At 38.7% G+C, this 27,199-nt stretch overlaps 1 protein-coding gene across 1 annotated transcript; it reads left to right on the forward strand.

Moving 5' to 3' along the window:
• Positions 1 to 308: 308 nt before the first annotated feature.
• Positions 309 to 25,671, forward strand: PI15 (peptidase inhibitor 15). Its single transcript, XM_035318981.1, has 6 exons — positions 309 to 518; positions 1,076 to 1,413; positions 20,147 to 20,265; positions 21,359 to 21,491; positions 21,645 to 21,760; positions 24,676 to 25,671. The coding sequence occupies exons 2-6, from the start codon at positions 1,141 to 1,143 to the stop codon at positions 24,809 to 24,811; spliced, it is 777 nt and encodes a 258-aa protein (XP_035174872.1). The 5' UTR covers positions 309 to 518; positions 1,076 to 1,140; the 3' UTR covers positions 24,812 to 25,671.
• Positions 25,672 to 27,199: the final 1,528 nt, after the last annotated feature.

Consider the following 27,199-nt stretch of genomic DNA (forward strand, 5'->3'; position numbering starts at 1 on the left):
GTGCACTCGGCGCTGCAGGCTGCTCCTTTTGTGTTCAAAGAGAAGAAGAAAATAGCATTCACCATGCCAGCATGATGTTGGTGAAATGAGGAAGAACAAACATGGAGGAAAATAATAACAATAACAAAAATAAACATAGGAAGTACCAGAAAAAAGGGTGTCTTGCATACTGCCTTTTTGTACTACAGAAACCGGGGGTGTGACTGAATATCCAAACCACCTCCGCCACAGAGATGCCACCCAATCGCTGTGTATGTGCTCTGCAGAGCTCCTCCCCTCTCCTTCTGGCTGAGCGGAGACCCTTGGAGAAACTGCCTGTTCTGGATCATGCAGACTGTAACATATAAAAGCTGTTAGCAGCTCCTGTGGCCAGAAAGCTTCACAACCAGCAGAGTTTTGTTCTTTGGGGGTTTGTAATAAGAGACACTCCTTCACAAACGTTCATATCACCACATAGCAGAGTGCTATATATACTGGGAGAACAATAGACTGTATTCTTTTTTTGGTATTATCCAGAGGTAAGCCATTTAGCTCAATAAGCTTGCTTTGCATGCATTTTTAACTATGCTCATCACATTTTGCTGTAGTTAAGATCTGAATACTATTTCTAAGACGTTTTCATGCTTTATATGTGTTCCTTTGCCTACTAGTTTATCTGTGCCACAGGATGTCAAAACAATCCATGCATAAAGGACAGGCATAACTTGGGATGTATTTTTTTGTTTTCAGTGCATATCATTCTGTGAGGTTTCTTGCAGTCTCCTCATTTAAGATTTATTGTGTGGTTTATGGACAGATCTGGTGTGCTACCACTGTCACCCTTTCAGGAGTACTACTAGCTCTGATCACGTAATTCAGGGTATAATGATATTTCATCTGCTGTGTTCATAGTAAGAGGATATTATCATTTAATGATAATATAGTAAGTGAAAATTGCTCAGTAACATGTTCTGACTGAATTGTTTTTGTAATTGGGCTGACAGAATCATTTTTTTTCAGACCACAGCCTGTCAATTCACTTTGTCTTGCTAACTGGATGTACAGAATCACATCTTTGACATCTTCTCTTCTACAGATCTGTTCCCTACTGCCCTGACTTAAAGCAGAGTACCTCTGTGTCCTTTCTCCTCTGGCACCAAAATGACAGCAATCACTACAATCAGTTGTGCTTTCTTATTTTCCATTCTCTGTGAAACAAGTGCATTAGTGTTACCCAACTCCACTGACCTACTCCTGTCAAACAATAATTTCACTGACATTGAGACAGCTTTGGCAGCTCATCTGGACTCTGCAAAAATTCCCAAAGCCAGGCGGAAGCGCTACATTTCACAGAATGACATGATTGCCATTCTTGATTATCATAATCAAGTCAGAGGCAAAGTCTTCCCACCTGCTTCCAACATGGAATATATGGTAAGTGAACTTCATTTACCTCATAGTAAAACAAACTGTAAGTCACTGATTTTGTTTTCTTAAACAAGTTGTGGGGATTTAATAAGGCAGACAAAATATTTGTAACTCTTAATGCTTACTAAAACATTATTTCTTTACATCTTTTAGAGTTGTACTGAAGTATCTAAATACTAAACTCTGAACCTTTTACTAGCCCTGTTGAATTGTCAATTCCATGAGTAGTTCAAGTGAAGCTGCTGGAACTCCAAGTAATGAAGTTGTGATTTAACTGGTAGTTGGCCTGAAATGTCATAAGATCATAGTGTACATGATCATAACATGTGATCACGTGTCTAAAGTGCTAACCATTAGCAGTCCCATTGTTTTTGTGGAGTACACTGAAATCAATGCCCTGAAGTATGCCAAAACATATATAGTTAACATTTCTAATTTCTTTCACAAATAGTACTTTCAGACATGATATGGTAAAACTGCATTTGGAAAGCAATTCATTTGATGCATTGTGTGTATCATGCTCATGGTTTTTACTTACTGCATATTGTTCACCTAATATCCTTATTTTTTCCATCAAATACAATGCTTATTTTAGATGCTTTTCCACTATGCAGGATCGCAATATGTTTGAATGTTATGTTTGTAGCAGACACCTTTTCTCCTTATTGGCAAATACTCATTATGTGAATTGTGTGTTCCTGTAGGTATGATAGAAGTTACTCATTCACCATGATTTCATACTTAGCACTAATAGCTAAAGCAACATGTTTTCCAACTTTGAATGTGTGCATGTGAAGCTCTAATGTTAAACATAGGTTGGCCAAGCAAAAATTATTTTACTTTCACAACTAAGACAAGTTGTGTCAACACCATAATATCTGCTTAAATTCACAGAGCATCTCAGATGATAACAGTTAACAGTTTTGAGAAAACACAACACAATCAGCATGACATAAAATTGGGATAACAGTAATAACAACTCCTCCTTTTTAGCACCTAATGACTAACATTTTGGACACCTCTCTATCACAGATGTTAGCTAAATCTGGATTTGATCATTTAATCTACTTAGCACATCCCAGCACCTCAAAATGCTGAATGCATTCAAAACATTGCAGGATGAAGTCTTGTAGCCGTACCATAGCCTGAGCTTGAAGTTTGTGAAGTGGAAAGGTCAGAGACAGAAAAAATAGAGGTCAGAAGTCAAGCTCAGTCATCATTTTTATTGCTGAGCTCTCCACTGACGTTTCCTTTGATTCCACATAAATAAACTTTGTTGTAATGTCTGAGGGAATGGCAGCCTACCATGCCCTTCCTTGGCTTGTGTGTTTTAGAAATATGCTCCTGCAGTTTTCTTAAGTGAAGCCCTGTTGTATTCCCAAAAGTTTTGTGAGTGCAGTGTTCTTAGCCTGTTCAGTAAAAAAAGACTTCACAGAGAAAGAAATCTTCCTTGATTAAATCTACATTTATTTCACTAATTTGCTAAAACCTCCAAGGTTTCACATATATTTTTGTGTGTTCTGCTGCAGCATTGCTCTGCAATGGTACTGTGTGAAGTTTGATACAGAATCAAGACTGGGGCCATGCTCTTTACAATTTACGCATTACTTTTTTCCCTTGCTCTTCTTACAATTGCTTTTACCAGTACCACCCAGACATGGTATGTTCCTGTGTTCCTATCAGCATCAACCCCATCAATAATCACAACGGCAAGGTTTAAGGCTTTCTTTCACCTTAGTTTTCCCAGTTTGAAAATAGTTTGTTCCTTCGTGCAGCAGAATTCAGAGCACCACATCATTTTACTTAGGTAATGATCTAGAATGCTACTCCAGCTTGAATCTCCAAGTGGAAGGTAACCCCTTGGCTACTAATTATATTTCAGAATTAACCAATCGATTTCTGACTCACGTAAAGTTACAGAAAAAAAAAAAAAAAAAAAAAAAAAAAAAAGCCCAGTGACCCAGTGAGCTTTTTTTTAGTGTTTCTGCCATCTAGTTTGTAATGACAGCAGCCTCAATTTAACTTCTTAACTTTGAGGCTTCAGAAAGGCCTTGGTAGGAAGGTCTTGACGATGGCATGGTGTTGTAAGTCTACCAAGGCTGGGGACCCATGTATCAGTAATGCCCAAGTGAACTTGATCAGTTCATTCTTTAGTCTCTGTCTAATTATGTATATGGCACAGCATCTGCTTTGTCTTATGAGAACATAAGATTACTGCTATTATATATAAATGAGACTGTGCCACTCAATATGCATTTCCAGAAACAACAAGCATATTGCCATTTCTAGCAGACAATATGCACAGTGCTGAAAGACTGTTGCAGAGTGTGTTTTCCTGTTCTGAACACTATGGAAAAGTGCAGAGATAGTGATGAAAGTGGCCTTTCTCATTCATCTTAAACGATGAAAAAAGGATGTCATATGTTAGAGGATGGAAGTGTCTATAGATGCATTAGACTGGGGAAACCTCTTGTAAGTGTGTTGAAGTAGAGGTGGCCTAAGCATGAAGTAGAGATGGCCTAAGCAGTTCAGAAACACACACAAATCTTTTCTATTCTATTCTTTGTCCACAGTCATACTAAATTGTGTTTTGTTCTGTTTTCCTAATTCTGTTAGGATCTCTTTTCATGAATGTCTGTCACATTCTTACCTCTATAAGATTCTGTTTTCTTTTCTTCTTCACTGGTAAGAGCTTATGTTTTAGCAATATGAGTTGGTTCTTGTGATTCCAGTTCTCCACATACCAAACTTTTTATTTATTTTTTTTAACTTTTGACACATTCTGCTCTGATGCAGTCTAATGCATTCCCCTGATGCAGTCTGATTCTCAGACATTCAGTGTATTTATAGACAGCTTGAAGTTCTTGGGCATTTTTTAATCTGTACCTGTTGTCTTGAAAGTTTGTGTGCTTAGGATTTTTGATGGAAGGTCACAAAAAATGACAAAGAATGCACACATTAGGCAAGGAAGTTTAATCTGAACACTGCAATATCAGAAGTGGGGAGCATTTTACCTCCCTTTGGGAGACGTGGGTGTGAATGCTGCTCCGTCCTGCTGTTGTGTGCAGTCTCTGAAGTAAGCAGACAGTAGGGTGTCAAAAGCAACAATGGGAAGCATTGTTCAATTGTCAATCCATAGAGAAAGAAACTGTATGTTTTATGCACTGTGGGTCAATAAGACTTTGGGTAATCTTTCTCTTAGGATGTTAGCACTCTATGAGTCATACTCTTTTTGTGGTGCTGGTAGTGCTGATGCCTTTGATTTGAAGTTTTTCTGCAAGTACAAGTCTAGACTTAGTGAGTGTGGGAAGGAAAGCAAATGAAAAAGGAAAGAAGAACTTCCAAACCTACAATGTAGAAATAATGTCCTCTGCTTTTAATTTGGATCTTTTTATATCCTTTATTACTTTTCATCCTAAGACTGTCATTGTGAAAGCTTCACTTGTGCTCTAAAAGTTGATGCCATACCTGCAGAATAAAGGATGACACAATACTTTTGATCTGGTGGAGGCTGGATGATCATCCACTTGTCTTTGCATACTTTTTATGGAGAAAGCAGAAATGTTTCACAAAATTCATGGTTCAGAGAAGTGAGCCGTATTGTCTACGGCTCTCTCACGTGAAAGGTGTGTAAATCTAAAAATCCAGGGGAAGACAATGAACAAACAAATTGCTTTCTCTAAATACTATCTCTGTGCTTTAGAGGCCTGTGTTGCTTTCCAGGAACACCTCATCTACTTGGTGGGCCACTGAAGGTTTGCAGTGTTTGTCAGATGAACTTTGAGTCTCATAAAATGTCATTTAGTATGCATTGGTACTATCTGTAGGCTCCCGATTACATTCACTAAAGAAATATCTGTTCCTGTGAGAATCAAATAGTATTTCATGTTCTCTGTAACCATCCCCACCTGAAGCCAGTTTCTTTAAAGTCCATGTGCTCTTTTGATGTCACCCATGTCCCTGTATGCATACAAAACCTGGTTTGAACAGATGCTTGTATACATATATGTAAGCTCCTTACACTTTCTCATGCACTAAGGAGAAGCAGTAAATCTGATATAGCTTGCTTTAATGGGCATTGAACACATTCCTCCATAGCATTTCTGTAAGCAAGCTGAGAAATCTAGTCTAAGTAAGAGTAATATAAGGTGATCTGAATAATTTGTTAAAGAGCCATACTGAAAGACAAGATGCAAGTAGTTCACTGCTGGCTTGCAGAGCTTCTCATGCGAGGTTCTGCAAGGATAAGTCCTGAGCCCAGTACTGATCAATGCAGTAATTAATAGACTGGCAGTAGCATGTCAGAAGTATAAAAGATGGGACAAGATTGTACACTCAAAAACATAAAGCTAGATGTTTGTGGAACACTGTCTGAAGGGCAGAGAAATGTTCTAGATAAACATGAGCCTATTTCTGTATAGAAGATGGTCTGATAGGGTTTCAATTGATTTCTTTTATATTTAGGAAAACATGCCCTTCAGTGAACGTGTCACTTTTTAGGACTCAAAGTAGTAACAGATTCCCAAGCTAGCCTGAAATGAATTAGCTTGGATATCCAGAAGTTGCTTCATGGCAACACAACAGAAGATAGTTTCTCATGAGCTGGTGGCAGAGGAGTTGGAAAGGAATGGGGAATCTTAGCTTATTCATCTTCTACTGAATCCCATATGAAAGAATGTGACAAGATAGACAAAATAAATCAACAGTTGCTCTAAAATAAAAGTAATTGTGTTCCAAAAGAAACTCACATAGTCATGTGGGCTAAGGCAAAGTCACAAGGAAAATCTGTTCACTGTAATGCCCTAATGCCCAGGAGTGACCTTTTTTTTTTTGCTGAGTGATGAATATGGAGACTTTGCTTTGTGTCCACAAAGGTCCACAGGCAATATGCAAAGTCAGTTCAGAGAAGGAAGAAAATAGTCTACTTAGTGCTCACAGATATAAATAACTTCAATACTGTTTCACTCGTGAATGTGAAAGTCTTCATAAAATTTTCTTGCTGTCAAGGTGATCTTAAAAATGTTTTTTGAATATGTTACTGGTTATGGGTAAGAAAAACAGAAAATAAAATGTTTTCTAGCTACTTCACATTTTCCAAACTCCTATTTAATACCTGAAAGCCTTTCATATGAACATGGGAAAAGTGAGTTAGTTTGTTTTTCACTCCAGTGAAATAGTATTTCTGATAAATAATCTTCTCGACTTGTTTACCTATTTTTACCATTGTCAGTTTGGTTTCTTACAAACCAGCCTAAATCTTGGAGGACATTTTGTACTTGAGTTGTTTGCCCTGGCTCATCTACATTGTCCCACTGAAATCATCCATGTCTATAAGAACTGTATGAGTAGTTTCTTCAAGATTTATGTCTATTGAGTTGGATAGGATCTCTTAATTCATATAGTTTATCCCCACCCTGTTGAAGGACTTCCTTCTGCATTAAGTACATATGGTTTTCATCTTGTCTGCTCCTGAACACATATAGTGATGCTGTCTAAGTCACATCTCTTGGCAAATATTTTACCTTAGGAATAGAAATGATTTCCAAATGTCTAACCTAAATATTTCCTTCCAAAACTCAGATAATTAATCTTTATATTCACTTTAACTGTCCAGTGGAACTACTCTCCTTGTTTCATTTCAAGCATTATTTTTCATATATTTACTGCCAGTGTTCTTGGAATTAATGAAGTTGCATTAGTAATGTATGTATATAATGGTTCCTGAATTTCCATGTGCATGTCTTACAATATTTCTGTATATTGGAGCAAATTATTGTTGCATTCTATTTAGAGCTTCTTTATTAGATCAGGGAACAGCAGTGTCAAAACAGGTTAGACATGTATTTAACTACACATGTTTAAAGAGATAAGTACCATAATACAATGAAGAATTAACCCTAGACGTTACTGGCAACCTACTTTTTCCATTGAATAGATCTGTTCCCTTAAATCCTATATACACAGTGAAGGCTGAAACGAGCCAAGGCATAAAGATCTTAATCTGGTTTTCATCATGCCAGAGCACAAAGTAAATCTAAGTATAGTCCACTCTAGTCTTCTAGGAGGAGAGATATCAAGGAGCTTGGAGCTTCTCCAGTGTAATTCACCTTTCCCAGTTGGCCATAGCTTTTAGGTTGCTCTGTGCTGGGAATTCACAAGTGAGGTGAATACAAGTGGGGTGTAATGATGAAATATTGACTGGCTCCAGTTTTTCCTTCCTACCATTTGTGTTTATGTCTAGCCAGCTGAGAATGTCCCTTCTATCTGGTGCCCCAATGCACCAACAGGAGTGTCTGAAGATAATGAATGTCATGAATATTATTCATCTCAGGAAATTAAAAGAAAGCAGAAAGCACTGAACTGATCTCCATGGTTATAGCTTGAGGTTTCTGTCTGCATGCCAACTTTGAAAGGAAGCAGTCATTTTACAACATACCCAGCCTTTTCCCTCAGTAAAGGCAAAACATAGTATCTGAAAATAAGCTGAAAGAAGACGAGAGTAGATGGAGTTACTTTCTCTGAATTTTGTCAGAGTAGAGTTACCTAGCTTTCTTTTATCTATCAGATGCATTTATCCACTTACCTATTTCCTACTGCACCACTGTCAATAACACAATACTGTACTACTGTCAGTGGCTATCAGTGAGATACAGGATACTGCCCATTTTTCTAGTAGAATTTCAGCTACAAACCTCTAGGAACCACATTCAGTATCTGTAACTAAACTGGTGTTTAGAGTGAAGACAAAGTTGATGCTAGGTCTATGAGGTATAAAAGCCACAAGTTATGTTAAGTGAGAATGACAGAAGACCTGCTTAGGAGACAAAAGAAAAAAGACCTTTCCTGGAAAGCACTTCTTGAAAAATCTGAAGAACTTCCCCAGAAATTATATTGTTGATAAATACTATGATAAAGAATGACTGTGTTGAATACGTTTTGCTATGAGACCTCCTTTCCAATGTTTTGTATGTATTTTAAAACACCCATCTCTTGATGGTATTTTAAAACAGAATATCTATATTATTTAGATTTAGTCTTAGCAGAAAGCCTTCTAGGAGTTTAAGCAAACAAAAAACAACTTAGTAAAGTCTCTGATAGAAAAGCACCCTGCCCAGGGCCCTCAGAATTAGACATTCCTTTATTATTAAATGTAGCACCTCTTGAACTTTTTGGCTGAAAACAGAGACAGGGCATTTTTCACAAGAATCTTGATCCAAAGTACACAGCATTTTGATTCATACATGAATGGAGAAGATAGTAACCTTAAACCTCTCAACATTTTTATCCTCTTTCTATATCTGAAAAGAAGATCTGAAAAAGCGAATAAACTATCCAAGTCTATGGAAAAGTGGCTCCTAAAACCAAAACAAAGAATGTCAAACCCAAGATAACCACTTGATTTAGGATGGACAGAACCATCAGCACAGGCAACTCCACCTGCAAATGCATCTGCAGGTACCCTGTGATGGGGTCTGTGGTCTATTTTAACTGAACTGAGAGTTAACTGTTTTTCCATCTCCATGTGTTATCTCCATGTGTTTTTCCATCTCCAGTGTTATCTATTAATCTGCATCAAGATAAAACAATCTTAAATTGAGATGCCTTTTTATGAGAATAAAGAACTCTTGTTCTTGTTCTTTATCCTGAAGAAAGAAGAAGCTGTGTTTTCTTTTGTGTCATGCTGCCATATCTTTCAGTTAAAGCTACTTAGAAAATAATAAGTATTTTCTTTGAAAACTTTCAAAGAAATTAAGAACATTTTTGTTTTAATGAAAAACTTTAGTGGTTAGTAATAAAAAAGGTAAAAAATGTAGATTATTTCCGTATAGAAGAGAAAAAACACAATACACTACAAAACAATTTTTCTATTCACATGTTGTGGTTTGAGAAAAGGCAATTTGCACATATTATATTTAAAATGATAGAGGTCAGACACCTTACTCTTCAGACTTATAACAAATTGTCAGGGTGACATGGAGCTGGATGAAGTTTGGTCCTTTTTGTTACCAGTTCTGTGATAAGCTCTTGCCAACTAAAACATGCCTTGCAGTAGGTTAGGAAAGCACTAAATATTTTAAGATATGTAGCTCTGATATATAACTTTTCCAAAAGCTAAACAAATAATAGCATATCAGGGAAGCTTACTGTTATTAAATTTGACAGCCTACCAATTCTCTTTATTGCTTATTGTTTAAAAGCCTGGTGCCAAACATGAAAAGAAATATGGACAAGCTTTAGAAGAAACAAATTGAGTATTAGTAATGGTCAAGCTTCAAATAATAGGAGTTTGAATTTGGACCAAATAGACAACCAGAAATACAAACTTCTATATAAAATACAGACTTGAAATGGTCTTGAATTTTCATAAGAAAAGAATTTCTGGCAATGAGTTTTCTTGGACATCTGTTTGGTGATGCCCTAAGTACTTGTAAGTTAGACCTTCTAATACTGATCCCTTCAAAAGTGTGAATCGGATGTTTAGAGCTTTGTTTATATGAAAGTAAATTGACTATAAAACATTGCATAATTTTACTTTGAGTTGCAGTGGAGTATTGGACAAACAGCTTGATGTATTAACCGAGTATTTATCTGCAAAAAAAAAAAAGTAAGTACAGAACTGCAATTTCCATCAAGACTTTTTCTCTAGGGGACAGACTTTGGGAATTTTCTGTGTAAGGTTCTAATTAGTACCTAATACGGTACCCAATTATTACCTAATGGGGAAGGACGTGTACATGCAGTAGGCACCAATTACAGTATGCACAGTAAAATGTCTAACAGGTGACAGTTGAGAGCAAAAAGTATTTATATTCTTAGAGAGAGAGAGAGTGCCTGGAGTCCAGATGATCTCAGAGCCCAAATAAATATATAAAGTTTGCCAAATCTGTCTATAAATTCCAATGAGCTCATATGTTTTCATCACACGGTATATATTGAAAAAAAAAGTGAAGGCAAAAAGACGAGGCTCTTTCAGTGACTCTGCTGAAAAAGCAAGCCGGTAGAAGGGCTGGTGGGTAGTTTTATTAAGCTTTGTGATTTACAGTAGTGGGTGTGGTGGGAGGTCCTACACAAAATCCCTGAACCTTAAAAAGCTACAGGTTCAACTACACAAAAGAGAAGGAAAGAAGCTGTTCAAGGGACTCCTGCATGCCCTGCACACTGCTGTGGGATTTCTGAGAAATGGCCACCACACGTGCGAGCATTATGGCCGGTGCAAGTATGTACAGCTGAATAACCTATGAGGATAAGACCTCCATACTGGGGGGTAGCAGCCTACATCTGCTAATCTGCTTTGGAACTTGAACTAGCAGCTGTGGAGTGCAGCTGCACAGATGGGCTGGAAATGTTGGATTTCATCTTTCAGCTTCCCAATGTTTTTGTCATAGATTGAAACTGCTTTAATTGAGATTTTCTTCTTTCCCATTTTTGACATTCTGAAAGTAAGTGTGGCTGATCTTCAGCTGGACAAACAAGCAAAAGCACAGGGTTAATGGAGAATAAAATCAGAAGTCTGATATAGAAAGGTTAATTTTTTGATCACTGCTAGAAGAAGGTCCTACTGGCCACCTTCTGAGGTACATAGGAACTACTGTGGATTTGTTTGTTCTGTTGGTACCAAACAGAAATCTGAAGATACTAGTATGAGTCCACAGTAAACATATATTAATGACAAATAAGATGCCAAAGCTGATAAATTGCCACTTTCTATTATTATTGCTGCAAAATATATCTTAATGTACTATCTGGAGCTTGTTACTCCAGATGGACAGCTGGTGACAGCAGGCTAAGGGGTGAGACACACAACACCTGCTTAGTGTTAGGGTCAGCAGCCCTTGACTGCTGGGTGCCCTGGGGGATTCTTGGGAGGATTGTGAGTGACTGGGATGTGTGTGTTTTGCTTAAAATACTTACTTTGCCACCAAGAAATTAGTAGAATATTACCCCAGCTAATATGTCATTAAAAACAAACACACCAAAGTCCACAGCAAAGTACCAAGGACTGCTGCTAGTATTTAATATTTAGAGCAATGCTCCTTGTTCAAGTGAGGGGAGCTTCTTTGGTACTGCCAAACATGAGTCATAGAAGTTTAACGATTATGATGACATGAGAAGAATGGAAGCATGGGTCTGTATTGTTTGAATGCTTTAAAATGATCTTTAGAAGACCCTCTGTTTGCCCAGGTTGAAAATATATCTTTATTTCCCAGTGAACACATCTCTTCTAGCTATACAACATGTCTGCTGGCAATCTGAAGGAAGCAGTGCTCCTACTTCTTAGTTTTTTCCATGTTGTTTCTGTGACACTGAAGGCTTGAATGCTTCTAAATAATACAATTTACACAGATATCCACAAGGAAAGAGAAACATCTTAATATAGTATATTACTAAATATTCTGCTCACTTTGTCTCTAGATCACCAAGTCTTGTGACCCATTGCCATGGCTAATGATTTCAGGATATTTGCAAAGAATCACAGAATCACAGAACTGTAGGGGTTGGAAGAGACCTTAAAAGATCATCGGGTCCAACCCCCCTGCAAAGCAGGTTCCTCAGAGCAGGCTGCCCAGGTAGGCGTCCAGACAGGCCTTGAATATCGCCAGAGAAGGAGACTCCACAACCTCTCTAGGTAGGCTGTTCCAGTGCTCCGTCACTCTCACCATGGAGAAGTTCTTTTGCATGTCAGTGCAGAACTTCCTGTGTTCTATCTTGCAGCCATTGCCCCTTGTCCTATCCCCACAAACCACTGAGAAGAGGTTGGCTACATCCTTCTGTCTCCCACCCCTCAGATATTTGTACACATTGATGAGATCCCCTCTCAGTCTTCTTTTCTCCAGGCTGAACAGACCCAGGTCTCTCAGCCTTTCTTCATAGGGAAGATGCTCCAGGCCCTGTATCATCTTTGTGGCCCTCCGCTGGACTCTTTCCAGGAGATCCCTGTCTTTTTTGTACCGGGGAGCCCAGAACTGGACACAGTACTCCAGGTGAGGCCTGACCAGGGCAGAGTAGAGGGGGAGGATCACCTCCCTTGACCTGCTGGCCATGCTCCTTTTAATGCACGCCAGGATCCCATTAGCCCTCTTGGCCACCAGGGCACACTGCTGGCTCATGGTCAACCTGTCATCCACCAGGACCCCCAGATCCTTCTCCGCAGAGCTCCTCTCCAGCAGGTCGTCCCTCAGCCTGTACTGATACATCTGGTTGTTCCTTCCCAGGTGCAGGACTCTACATCTGCTCTTATTAAACTGCACCTGGTTTCTTCCTGCCCAGCTCTCTAGCCTGTCCAGGTCTTGCTGAATGGCAGCACAGCCTTCTGGCGTGTCAGCCACTCCTCCCAGCTTTGTGTCATCGGCGTACTTGCTGAGGGCAGACACTATTCCCTCACCAAAGTCGTTGATGAAGATGTTGAACAAGACCGGACCCAGCACCGACCCCTGGGGAACACTGCTAGTCACAGGCCTCCAGCCAGACTCTGCTCCGCCGATCACCACCCTCTGAGCTCTGCCAGTCAGCCAGTTCTCAACCCACCTCACTGTCCACTCATCTATCCCACACTTTCTCAGCTTTGCTAGCAGGATGTCATGGGAGACAGTATCGAAAGCCTTGCTAAAGTCAAGGTAGATGACATCCACCGCTCTCCCCCCATCTACCCAACTGGTGATGCCATCATAGAAGGCAACGAGGTTGGTCGAGCACGACTTCCCCTTGGTGAATCCATGCTGACTACTCCTCATAACATTCTTCTCTTCCAATTGCTTGGAGATGGCATCCAGAACAAGCTGCTCCAACACCTTTCCAGGGACAGAGGTGAGACTGACTGGCCTGTAGCTTCCCGGATCCTCCTTCCCACCCTTCTTGAAGACCGGAGTGACATTGGCTATCTTCCAGTCTTCAGGCACCTCACCCGTTCTCCAGGACCTTTCAAAGATGATAGAGAGCGGTTCGGCAATCACATCTGCCAGCTCACTTAGCACATGCGGATGCATCCCTTCGGGACCCATGGATTTGTGTGCGTTGAGCCCACTCAGACACTCCCAAACCACTCTCACGTCTACCAGGGGGGAGCCCTCCATTTCCCAGGCCCTTTGTCCTATTGCCAGGGGCGAGGAGTCCTGGGGGAGTGTCCTTGAAGCAAAGACTGAAGCAAAGAAAGTATTCAGTACCTCTGCCTTCTCGGCATCTTCTGCGACCAGTACCCCCCCTTGTTCAGCAAGGGACCCACATTATCCCTAGTCTTCCTCTTGCTGTTTATATACTTGAAAAAACCCTTCTTATTATCCTTTATCTCTTTAGCAAGCCTCATCTCTAGGTGGGTTTTAGCCTTCCTCATTGCATCCCTGCAGGCCCTGGCAACACATCTATACTCATCCCAAGAAGACAAGCCCTTTTTCCACATTTCATAGACCTTCCTCTTCCTTTTGATCTTATCGATGAGCTCCTTGCTCATCCACGCAGGTTTCCTGCCCCCCTTCCCCGATTTCCTATTCTTTGGGATGCACCGATCCTGAGCATGGAAGAAGTGCTGCTTAAATGTAGCCCAGCTCTCACAAGCACTCTTGCCCTCACGCAACCTAGCCCATGAGATGCTCCCAACGGAACAGGTTAAAGTTGGCTCTTCGAAAGTCCAGGGTAGCAATCCTGCTTTTAGCCTTACTTCCTCTGCCTAGTTCCATCTGGAACTCCACCATCTCATGGTCGCTGCATCCCAGGCTGCCCCCAACCTTCACATCCCTAACAAGGCCATCCTGTTGGTAAGAACAAGGTCCAGGAGCACCCCCTGCCTCGTCGGCTCCTCCACCACCTGCGTCAGAAAAGTGTCCTCAATGCATTGTAGGAACCATTTGGACTGCACATGCCTGGCTGAGTTGCTTACCCAGCAGATGTCTGGGTAATTGAAGTCCCCCATGAGGACCAGCACTCGTGATCGTGAGGCTACTAGGAGCTGCTCGTAGAAGGCCTCATTGACCACCTCCTCCTTGTCCTTCAAGAAGAAGGAGAGAATTAAATTTGCTTTGGTAATGGTGTCTCTTATACAGTAATGCGTGCTTAAGGGTATTACCATATTAAATCAGATCAAGATATTTGTCCTGGTATTTTCTTTTGTCACGGGAAGTCTGCACTGTGAAGGGAAGGTATCTGTTTGCCCTGAAAAGAAAACAGATTAATTTTTGGCTCTGAAAATCAGGAAGTCAGGAAAAGTTAAATGAAAATGTTTCAGCTTTCTCATAGAAAGTCATCTTTAGCTAAATGGTCAACTGCATCTCAGTAATGCTTGCATTATGAAGAAATGGACTACCAAAGGATAGACTATTTTTTTTCTCACTCTCTATATTTGCCAGGAGTAACAGATCCTAAATCTTTCTGCTTCCTAATTCTTTAAGAACAACTTGCAAATGGATATCATTCTAGATGAATGTATCAGTCATACGTTCTCAGGTGTGGCCTCTTTAGTGGGGGCAACTAAAAATTAAGTTTTAAATTTAACTTTTTAGCTCTAAACATATTACTGTTTTAAGTATCTGTTTTACTTGGAAGGCATTTCACTGCTTGAATTAGATCTTCTTTGTCTACCTATAAGGAAATTGAAATGAACATTTTATCTGTGCATATTTTATTTTTACTTTTGAAGTGGTGAGTCATTAGAAAAAGGCAGTGCAAGATTCTTCTTAGGGCCTGTACATGAAGTAAAGTGTTGACAGATCTTACTGGTGGCTTTGGAAGAAAGCATTAATTAATTTATGAGAAAAAAAAAAAAAGCACACAACATCAACAACAAAAAAACAGCCCATGTCTTACAGATTTTACCAGTCAGATAATAAATTTGAGGGTAAGTACTGGCAACATGGAAAGTGAAAATCATGATTTTTTTTATTAATTATCTTTCTTTGATAGTATGTTGAAGAGTTGCAAGAGAAATAGGCACAGTTTCATATTTATGTAGTGACAATGGTTTTTGTTTGCCTTTTTTTTGTTTCCTCCTATTGCAAAACTATGAAATGTTGAGATCCTTATTTTTCAAATGAGGAGAAGATACCCTCTTGCAGAAATAGGAAACAAGTCACTAGTATATTCTGCTATATATAAAAGCAATTTAAGAATATAACAGTTTTACCTTTGCAGGGATAGGTATTGTCAGTTTATCATAAGAAAAGCATCTATCAAGTGTCAATGTGATTTTCAAGACATTTGTCCTTTCCTTTCTTGACTTAGCTAGTCATAATTTGCATGACCTAAAACGTCCCAGAACTCATATGCAGCACTCACAATATGAGAGAAAGCTTTGGCAGGGGAAGGAAACCCTCTCTGTCTTCTCTTTTTATAAAAATGTTTAAAATGTTCTCTCTGAAGCAATAAGAAACCTCGAGGTGTGTGATCAAGAAATTGAAGTAATAGTCATATATTGCCACTGTTTTGTTCAAGCTTTTCAGACAATTCAGAAAATGATGATCTTTCATTAAATGCAATTTCATAGTGTAATATGTTTCTGGTTCTTTGAGCTATGGAAAATATCTCAGAATATCACCTGACATAGCCTTTTCTCCAGGTGTTGGCAGTCCTTTGGTTGGCCAAGCTGCACTCTCAGAAAGATTGCTTCCTAGAGTTCTGTGGGCTGCAAGACATCTCACAAAGGCAACTTGGAGCCGAATATTTTAATATTGGTTCTTGGCAGAACTGTTGTGTAGATTATATTTGGACCACCTCACTGAGGTTAATCAAGGGAAAAGCTCTACTCTTATGCTCAGGTCCCGAGTCAGACCTTACACGATAAAGTTTTGCTTGACCTGTATGGAATTACATAGTACAGGCACTATGAAGCCAGACTACAAGGACTCCAACCTATTGTACAGCAAAACAGAAGGGTGCTCCATGGAAAGATAAAGTCCTTAAAGGAAGATTCGGCATATATTAATTTGCATATATGCAGTTATACCTATAGTATATATACATGCACACACACACACACATGCATTGGTAAAGTTACAGATCATAAGTCACAGAATCCCTTAATACCTTCAAAAGGCTGAGGCTCGATTTCACTGGCACTGAAAGTGAGCTCCAGACACTGATAATGCTGCTTTGAGTCCCTACTCTGTTTCAGACAGTCTAGTTTGATATGGATATATGACTTCATTTATCCATCATTCACAAATGTTCTCAGAAAAGTTTGCATATACAAGATGTGGTAATAAACGTAGCAGTAGTGCATTTAAAGCTACAAATAATAAACTACAAATAAGACAGTAAACAATGAAGGTTAGTGTTCATTCTTGAAAAAAATACCACAGGGTAAATGTAGCAAGCATAGTGATATATTTACAGTAATTCAGTAGTCCGTTAGGTTTGCAATAAGAACAAGTGAGGCAGAATAAGAAAGCTCCATTTAATCTGTTTCATGTACACTTACTCAATGTGTTCTATTTACAGATAAAATAGTGAAGTTTCTGTGTGAAGTAATTTGCTACTTTCAGCTTTAGCTCCCCCTCTGCATCAGGATTTGCCCCCTAAGACATATATTGAGCAGGGTCAAAAGAGAAAACTACTGCATTTGAACTACAGATATTAGGAGTACAATTATGACCATAGTGAGAAAGAGTGGAAGAATTTTGTTTCTAAGTTCAGTTCATAAATAGTGGTTATATACCCTGTTCTTCAAATTAAAGCATAGCTATCAATGTGGGAAGGAAACAGCCAGTTATTCTTCTACAAATGTTTTGAAAAGGTCTTTGGAATGCTATAGTGTTGTTGTTGTTGTTGTTTGTTTGTTTGTTTGTTTTGTAGTAACACTTCTTCAACTTCATCATCATTTTATTACCTAAGAGGATGGAGGTGATTAGGACCTTATGGTAATAACAGATAATCCAGCAAAGAACAGGACATCTCCCTCCCCTCTACATATGTAAGAGTGACAGAGACAACAAAAAAATACAGAAAGGCAGAAGGCTGTGAGGGCACTGTGACCAACTGTACAAGGTTTCCTTTGAGAAAGGAAGCTTTCTTTGTGGTCTTTGAGAAATTTCATTTAATATTAAAGAGATTTCATTTGATTCTCCATTGCTTACTGTAGATTATGGGAATAACAATTTATTTTACTATTTGTTTACAGAGTGGGGAAAATGATAACCTTGGGTTAAAGTCTAGCCTCACTGACAAAATTCCCACTGACTTTATTGATGCTTAGATCATGTGCTATATGAGTGCGCAGAACACCCCACAACAACCTCATAGAACCTCAAAGAACAACAACCTCAAAGAATCTCATAGAACCTCAGAAAGAGCTTTCTTGATGTTGAAATGCTCTATAAAAGCACTAGCCTCTTCCCTTTTGACATTTGACAGTTTTCAAGTGAAATGTAGTTTTGAAGTGTAGTTTTGCAGGGAGACAGAGAGCAGTGTAGAAAGCACAGTCAGACAGCTTTCTAGGAAAATAATCATTGGCGGAGGAAAGAAAAATAAATTGGCCAAAGGATGTTGACTTCAAGTTGCCAGTGGAAGTGTGATGAGACACTTTAACTCTATCACAGCTTAGTTAGACCCAGCTGAGGGTGGAGAGGATTTCCAAGACTGACCAAATCAATGGTCTGGAGAGTTCAGGAGGGATCTTTATATTGCGTGGCAGGAAGGTAATTGCTTCCCCAACCATTAATGACCTAGCAAACAAAGGTTTGCTATAGCAACAAAGGTTTGCTATCCCTGGGGAGAGAATGAGCAAAGTTTGGCACTGTGAACCTGCATGATTAGTATTAGGATGAGTCACACCCTCAGATCTTGACCCACTGTGCATGCAAATCTTTTTCCTTTTTCCCTTTCTCTTTTGCAATTTTCTGTCCATATCAGGCAGCTTTCTCTGCCATATTTAATAGAAAGACTGTATTAGCCATAATTACACAGTTTAAAATTTTATTTATCAGATCTTTTTTAAACTTTTTTTTTTTTTTAAATTCATTGGCTTTTTAATTTCTCCTCACACTGAAACTGCCCCTTTGTCTTTCAAGTTACTTCAGGTTCTCTTTTTAGGATATTTTTCTATTTCCATATATCCTATTTCTTTGTGTACAACAGTTAAGCCTCACATGTTCAAAAAGCCTTAAATCCATTTACCACATGTCCTATAAAAATTAATACAAGTGTTGACTCAGGATCAGACTTCTTTTGAAAGGGGAGAACTAGCAATGCAGTCTCTTGCAGTTTAGAAAGTTTAGAAAGTTTAGATTTTAGATCATTATAATTTTTATCTGTTCATAACCATTTTTTTTCTGCCTCAACATATATTATAGGCCTTTACTTGTGCAGAGGGTCTAGAGGTAGTCCTAGATGTACCAAGATCACGTTTCTCTGAGAGAGAGAGAGCAAGAGGAGAAAAAAAAAAAAAAAAAAAAAAAAAAAGGTTTTGGTGAAGTGCTTTGTCCTCTCCCATGAAATCCAAATGATTTGCCTAGTAGAAGGGACTCCATACAAGGGAAATTCACCAGCCTGTTAATGAAGGAGTGGAGGTAATTAAAAGATGCTGCTGTCAATACTCCCTCCCTCCTCTCTCTCTTCCCCCTCCTTTATTCCTTATTACGTTTTCTCTTTCTCTCTCATGTTGGCCAAAAATGTCATATGTCCAGAGAATGGTTGAAATTGAGTAGATAATGGCAAGAAGAGTGAACTGTGTATGTATATATATATCACAGTAATGCTTACCTGCCAAACCCATGATTTTTAACTGACTTTGAAACAACTCCCTATAACTTTCCCAGTCTAATGCTGCAAATGATTTCTGAGAACCAGAAAATGAAGCTAGAGAAAGAAAGTGGATTACCAGTGTTCTCACTGTTCAAGGGGGAAGAATGCACAGTTTTTAGAGGGCATTAATGGTGAAAACCTAATCCAGTCTTCATAGATCTTTTAAACAGCTAACATACTACTTTGCAAGGCAATTTAGTATGCAAAAACATGCTGGGTGAAAATCAGGAGCTCGGTGCTCTTTGTGCAAATACAGTACACATTCAAATTATTTTGGGACAGCAGCCAGGTCACTTGGGAGCAAGCACACAAACCTCATGTTCAGCCTCCTGGCAGAGAACACTCATGCCAGAGGCATGATTAATCTCAGCAAAGGAGGGTGTTTATGGGGTGTCACAGTACTGGCTGAGCTGCCCATTATGGATGCACACCAGGCAGCTGTGTTTGGACCCACATGCTGGGTTCATATGCTTCTCCATTCCCTTGGGCCTGGGCAGGCTCCAAGCATCGTCTGTGGCCCTGGCCTCTCAGGCATACTTCCCATGCACACTTTTATTCTGGTATCTACTGTTGCCTCCTCTTTCAGCCCTCTCTTTGGGACCACTTTTAAACCACAGATATTATAAAGGGTTATTTTTATGCTGGCTGCATTCAGATATTTGGCTTAACAGCAGAGATAGAGATCAGAACAAATATCTGTACAGTTTTCTGGACACTGGAGCATTCTTTGGGTTATGGACAGTGACAAAGCAACTCCAGGTCCCTTTCTCTGATGATATAGGCAGGGATTCTGCCCAGCTTTAGGCAAATGTTATTGCTGTTACTGTGCTGACCCATGATTTTCTGGATTCAGGAGGTCTTTGCCTAGGTTATAAATCTGTTTTTTCTTAAGTATGTTTTTGACTTAAGATATGTGTTTCTTATATTCTTTCAGCATGATTGCTTTTTTTTTCTTTTTTCTTTTTTCTTTTATCTTTTTTCTGTACTACTGCCTAATGGTACTTTATTTTGTCAGGTCTGGGATGAAACTCTGGCCAAATCTGCAGAGGCTTGGGCTGCTACTTGCATTTGGGACCATGGACCTTCCTACTTACTGAGATTCTTGGGCCAGAATCTGTCTGTGAGAACTGGAAGGTAAGCAAATCCTACAAAAGAGTTATTTTGTTACTCTTTGTACAGCCTTTGCGTTTCAGATCTTAAACTGATACAAGAGTTTGCATGAAGAGATGCATGAAGTTTAACAAGGCCAAGTGCCGGGTCCTGCACCTGGGGCGTAATAACCCCAAGCAGAGCTACAGGCTGGGAGATGAGTGGTTGGAGAGCTGCCAGGCGGAGAAGGACCTGGGAGTGATAGTGGACAGTTGGCTGAATATGAGCCAGCAGTGTGCTCAGGTGGCCAAGAAGGCCAACGGCATCCTGGCTTGTATCAGAAATAGTGTGACCAGCAGGGCTAGGGAGGTGATCGTCCCCCTGTACTCGGCTCTGGTGAGGCCGCACCTTGAGTACTGTGTTCAGTTTTGGGCCCCTCGCTACAAGAAGGACATCGAGGTGCTTGAGCGGGTCCAAAGAAGGGCGACGAAGCTGGTGAGGGGCCTGGAGAACAAGTCCTACGAGGAGCGGCTGAAGGAGCTGGGCTTATTCAGCCTGGAGAAGAGGAGGCTCAGGGGCGACCTTATCGCTCTCTACAGATACCTTAAAGGAGGCTGTAGAGAGGTGGGGGTTGGCCTGTTCTCCCACGTGCCTGGTGACAGGACGAGGGGGAATGGGCTAAAGTTGCACCAGGGGAGTTTTAGGTTAGATGTTAGGAAGAGCTTCTTTACTGAAAGGGTTGTGAGGCATTGGAACAGGCTGCCCAGGGAGGTGGTGGAGTCACCATCCCTGGAAGTCTTCAAAAGACGTTTAGATGTAGAGCTTAGGGATATGGTTTAGTGGGGACTGTTAGTGTTAGGTTAGAGGTTGGACTCGATGATCTTGAGGTCTCTTCCAACCTAGAAATTCTGTGATTCTGTGAAGAGTCATCCAGTATTATAGCAATAATTGATATCCATCTATAATTTACAGAGATTTTTTACCTGACTTGGGTATTGGCTTAATACTATGCCCCCTAAGGATGTTTTGAGAAATGTGCTTTTAGGTGACTTGCATCATGGGGATTAGCAGCAGAAAGTTCCAAAGTACCTTAATCTGAAATGACATATTCTTCTTTCTGCCTTTTAAATAAACATAGGTATCGATCTATTCTCCAGCTGGTAAAGCCATGGTACGATGAGGTGAAGGATTATGCTTTCCCTTATCCTCAGGACTGCAATCCCAGGTGTCCCATGCGATGCTATGGACCCATGTGCACCCATTACACACAGGTTATATAAATTACATTCTTCTATTCAAAATGTACTGTCCAAAGATGGACTTTTCTGTGATGTATTTATAGCTTTCTGTCATATAAATGTATATATAAATACATATATATTTCTTTTCAATTTGGACTTCACCAATAATGAATATTTATTCAGATGGTTTGGGCCACTTCCAACCGTATAGGCTGTGCAATCCACACATGCCACAATATGAACGTCTGGGGATCTGTTTGGCGACGAGCTGTTTACCTGGTATGCAACTATGCCCCAAAGTGAGTTACTTTCTTTTAATATTGTTTATTTTTATACTGCATGCATGTTTGGGTCCTCTCATAGGACTTCTTACTCCTTTTTCTGCAGCCTGACCTCTATTTATGCTTTTTTCTGCAGGCTGCTCATTCATACTAACATCACATTTGAACATGTTGCAAATGCATGACTTTGGTATACAAAGAGAAAAAAAAATAATTTTATGTGCATGGAACAAAAGAAAAAACCACACAGTTATTTTCTATGATTATTATTTATTGTCACTATTCTCCTTGTCCTCTTTTTATGTGTTTACTTAGCTTTACTTTTAATTCCTCATTTCTTCACTCTGTTGCATACTGCTATATGAGATAGACTTCCTCAGGTAAGCTACAGGACTGCTTATCAAGCTGTTGATTCACTGTGAACACACGTTTTTGCCCACAGGACACCTTTGCTTATAGCCATGCTGCATAAGGGCAGCCCTAGCACAGATTTTCTATAAGGCTCAGTGTCTACAAATCTCATCTTGCCTTCCAAATTTGGGTCCACCAAGTATCTGTCACAGTCACCCATGGATGACCCCTAATATGAGATAGCTGATGAGAGGTCTGTGTTAGGTTGAAATAAAGAAATTATTTTTTTCCCAGTGTTCACTAGACATAAGTGCATGTCTGGGTGCAAAATGAATCACTAAAGAGGGAGCTTCAATTTAAGGTTTGGTTTGGTTTGCTTCAAAAGCAACATGGACAGTATAAATGAATGGTCTCTCTGACCGTCTAATAGGCAGAGACATAGTTCTGTATAGAAGGCTAAGTATAATTAATTATGTTTTCCATAAAATTTTGGTCCAGACACAGGTCCATTTGTGGTAAAGAATATGCATGAATATGTCGTTATTCTAGCTGATACATGAGTAAAAGATGTTTTAAAGAATTTGCAAATTAAAAGAAGATAGGATTTAGTAAGAAAACTGACTTGAAAAAATGGCCCTTTTCCTTTGGAAATCAATATCTCTTTGTTCTTTTCTCTTTAATATATACTAAAAAGGGATGGTAAGAGATGAATATGAGGGTTATGAGGCAACAAAAACTGAATCAAAGTTTATAAGAGAAACCCAGATAGTATTTTTTGTATCACGCAGTTTGGAAAAACAAAAATAAAAACTTCCTAGGATAAATCTCTCATTCTGTTAAGAAACAGCAAAATAATGGTTTCAAGCATTAGACATTACTGAAAACTGGCACACTGGCACACTGTTTATCTATCAGGTAGCAATTAAAGACATTTTATAGTTTTGCAGCCTAAAAATCCATATTTCCCAAAAGGCAAACCAAAACCTGGAGTTACAAACTTCTCTGGAGGAGATTTTTCAGTATTTATTTGTTTCTTAGGTTGTAGAATTAAGATTTCTTGCACAGTCACAAGAAAGTGGACTTCCCTGGTTTAAGGTTATATTCCTAAGAGTTAATTAAAATTGGGTTAAGGACACTGGGTTTAGAGTCCTGGAGCATACATTCAGAAGTCTCTTTCTCAGTCAGTACAGACTGTGTCTGTCTGAGTAACCAACACTTCAGAAGCTTCTCTAAAGGAGAAGGAGATGTGTAGTTATTACCTACTTGAGTTATTAAGATTGGAATTTGGCAACGATTTGGGGTTTAAAATTCCAATGATTTTCACTAATACCATGTTGTAATTCTGAAAAAGATACATATGCTTTGGAAATCAGGAGAAAAAAAAAAAAAGGTTAAGGAGGATAATTATAAAATTTACAAAGACCCTGCACCTGGTTAACTTGAATGGACTCACTAAAGTCAGCCATGTGTTGCATAGAAAGTGAAGTGAATCAGCTTTCAGCAAACTCTTTCTGGATTTCTGTATCTGTTATCAAACTAAGTATATTTCTGAGCACTCGGTCTGCTGTACACATTTGGAAGAGAAGTAGAAATTAGCAAATTATTTGAAAGATTCCTGCTTTCTTCCAAGGCACAGTCCAAACCAGGGCTTTTGATCCAGTGTTATTGGCTGGGAGGTGGGGGGATTAGAAAATGTTTCATAAATAATTTTGTTACTCACTGGTATATCATGTCACATGCAAACTAGAGGAAAGATCTCTCATGAGTGAGACATAATGTTTAAATGAAAATCTAATTTTAAGTTTTTGCCTACCTCACTTTAAAAGTCTGGAGATTTAAAAGTCTGGAAATATTTTTCAGGCAGTCCTAGATCTTCCAGTTACCTCTAAGTCTGGACCGCTCTCCAGACATTTATTCTTTTTCCGCAAGGCTCTGTCACAGGATGTAGAGGTTCACCAGGCCGGAGCCCTCCACCTCCAGTTAATACCTGAGGCCCTTACAAGTGCCCCAATATAGTTCTTTTTAATACAGTACTGTATTAATATTTTTCATCTCCCCCCCCCCCCTCCTTTTTTTTTTGAACTGTGAATTCAGCCTCAGAGCTTTACAATGTGGACCCAAGACAATGAAACCTGATAATAAGATTCTGTCAGTTCATCTATCCACCTTGCAAAAATAAGCTTTTATGATAAGTTCCAGACAAAAAGTGCTCCAGGAAAACCTTGCACCAATGCTTATTTTGCTAATTTCTCTTAAATGTAGTCCTCTGGTTGAATGTTTAGGTTTGGGGAGTCAAAAATCACTTGTCTGTAGTGAGACTTCACTGCAGACATATAAAGGATATGGAATGAACCACTGTCCTAGGATGACATGGTCATTCTTCTACTGTTTTTTTGGGATCAGTAGATTATTTTTTGTCAGTAACCTACAGAAATATATTAATGTATGTTTTCAGTAATGGAGCATATGTAGAATATCATGCAAAAGCAATCACTTTAATCACTCAAAATATGTGCTGTTAATGAATATTTTTTATTCCTCTCTCAAATTGCTAAGGATTTTGTTTCCTTTCTTATTTTCAGGGGGAATTGGATTGGAGAAGCACCATATAAAGTAGGAGTGCCGTGTTCTGCTTGCCCTCCAAGCTATGGAGGCTCTTGCACCAACAACCTGTGTTTCCCAGGAGTAACATCAAACTACTTATATTGGTTTAAATAAGTTAATGTTTACATTATTTAAAAACAAAACAAAACAAAAAAACACATGGATGAGTAACAAGAAGCTTGTATATTGAATTTTGCACATATTATATAGAGAGATCCTGTAATAATACTCTGATGTTTTCTTTTTGTATGCTTTTGTATAATTAGCTTTCAAAGTACACTATAATTTGTTTTTAAACCCTTTGGGATTTAAGACTCATGTTAACCCTTTTAGATTAGCATTTTGTAAAGGTGAGTCAACTAATTTTCACCTTAGCAAGTGTAGCTTCCTGAAGATAGGTTCTGTTAAAAGCACATTGAAAGGTACTGTCAACTTATACCTAAAATATAATGTCCTTTTAAAAAAGAACAGGTCTAGAAAGAGAAGGGTCGTTGTTTAATACTGTGCTTTAAAAATGGAGTGAGACATGCAAAGAAAAAATTTGTCCCCATGCTACCAATGCTTCTTCCCATTTACACCTGTGCTTTCATCTGCAGTGTCAATGGGACTCTGAGCAGAGGAAAACATATGTGCAAGAGAAACTGCAGGATATTACCTACCTCATGCACAACATTAATCCATTTATAGTGTTTAAAGAGTACAGCACGCGGCTGCTGCTATCATCAATGATGCCTGTGTGCAGATAGGAAAAGTAGAATCAGAAACCACACTGGCCAAGATGCAGTAGCTGTTAACTTACATGCCTAATCTTATCTAGATAGAAAGCTACATCACTATATATATACTGGTATAGTCAATACAGCCAAACTTTATATTCCTGTGTTTTTGAACATTACAGTCACAATGGTATAAATGTGCTTTGCTGCAGTATAGTTTTTACTGTACAGGAAGGCAAAGAAATATATTTCTACAAAGCAGTCTATATCAATATATGACATCCAAACTAAGCCTTTTACACTTTTATCTTACCAGTATATGTGCTATTCCCAACTGAAACTCATCCAGGTAAAACTTTAAGATGAGCCTAAATGTAGACAATAGGATTTCCAAATAAAATATTAAAAATTAATTAGGTGACTTTAAAAATTCATACAGATTTGTGATAAATATTTTAAATTTCTAAAGCAATTGGCAGTGCCCTTTAAAATATGTTTTCCTATTTCCTGAAAATATCTGTATGAATTATTAAAAAACAAATTATTCACACCCTTTCTATAAAAATAGAACTTCTTATGGTGCTTACTATAATCTATAGTGTACACCCATAAAGAGGGCATACATTTCAAGCTAGACTACTATACAGGTCGTTTTCTTGACAAAGAGATTATAAAAAGGAGGAAATCCAATGTCTACCACAACTAGTATGCCATTGAAAGAGCCTAGAGTCTTGGCTTTATATTGCAGGGTGGAATGTACTCCACCTTAAGTATATGTGTTTACTGTGCTTGCGCTGCTACATTTAGACCTCTGAAATTTACAAACTTTGAAAAGTAATATTGAGTAGAACAAGCAGAACAACAGAGGATAATTCCACTGGTGCTGTGTGTTTTTAAGTCACTAATTCGGACCTTTTGAGGGTGTTTGAGAGCCTGTTACCAGAATATGAAATATCATATTGGTGCTAAACAAACAAACAAACAAAAAACAAGAAACCAAACCAGCCAACCAACCAACCAACCAAATAAACAAAAAAACACACACACACAAATAAATAAATAAATAAATAAACAGACCCTCTCCATCTGTCCATAATATGATCCCTCAGAAAATGTCAGCAACTGATTTGTGGCTCTTCAGACTTCTGATTAATGACACTCCTGTATTTGACAGGACCATAACTAGAGAAGTATATTGTCTTAATATGTGTCCATGTTTTAAAGGGACAACACTTGTAATATTCTACTTTTATCCTAAAAATTATAATTTGTATGATTTTCTTTGTGGTATCAAGCGGACCTGGATTGATGCTCAGTGAAACACTTTGGCTGAGTAAAATCCAGTACTGTTTTGAAAGTGAAACACAATCTCTTTGTGTCATTTATGGACACATTGAAAGAAGTCAGTGAGACAAAACTACTGTATGTGTTCCTAGTCCTCAGCTAGCACAGCTTTTGACAAAGATGCATGGGACAGATACATTTTTATTCCACATAAGAATTCTTCCCCAAAGGTAAAGACAGTACAGTTAAAACAGTGCACCTTGATATTTTCTTGTATTTATTATATATATATATGTATATAAATACAAGATAGGAAGCAGAGCATAAGCATAAATTCAGGTTAAGCCATGGAACCTAGCAGTAGGTCTATTGAAAAATTACTATGCACTTTGGAACTTACAACTTGTATGTTGTACGGTACACTTTCCAAACAGGACTAGACAATGTAAATTAATTTATAATTCTGTAATTCAGCTGAAATTATTATAACGGGTATATATGT

Source organism: Oxyura jamaicensis, chromosome 2 (genome assembly GCF_011077185.1).
Source record: "Oxyura jamaicensis isolate SHBP4307 breed ruddy duck chromosome 2, BPBGC_Ojam_1.0, whole genome shotgun sequence".
Taxonomy (NCBI): Eukaryota; Metazoa; Chordata; class Aves; order Anseriformes; family Anatidae; genus Oxyura; species Oxyura jamaicensis.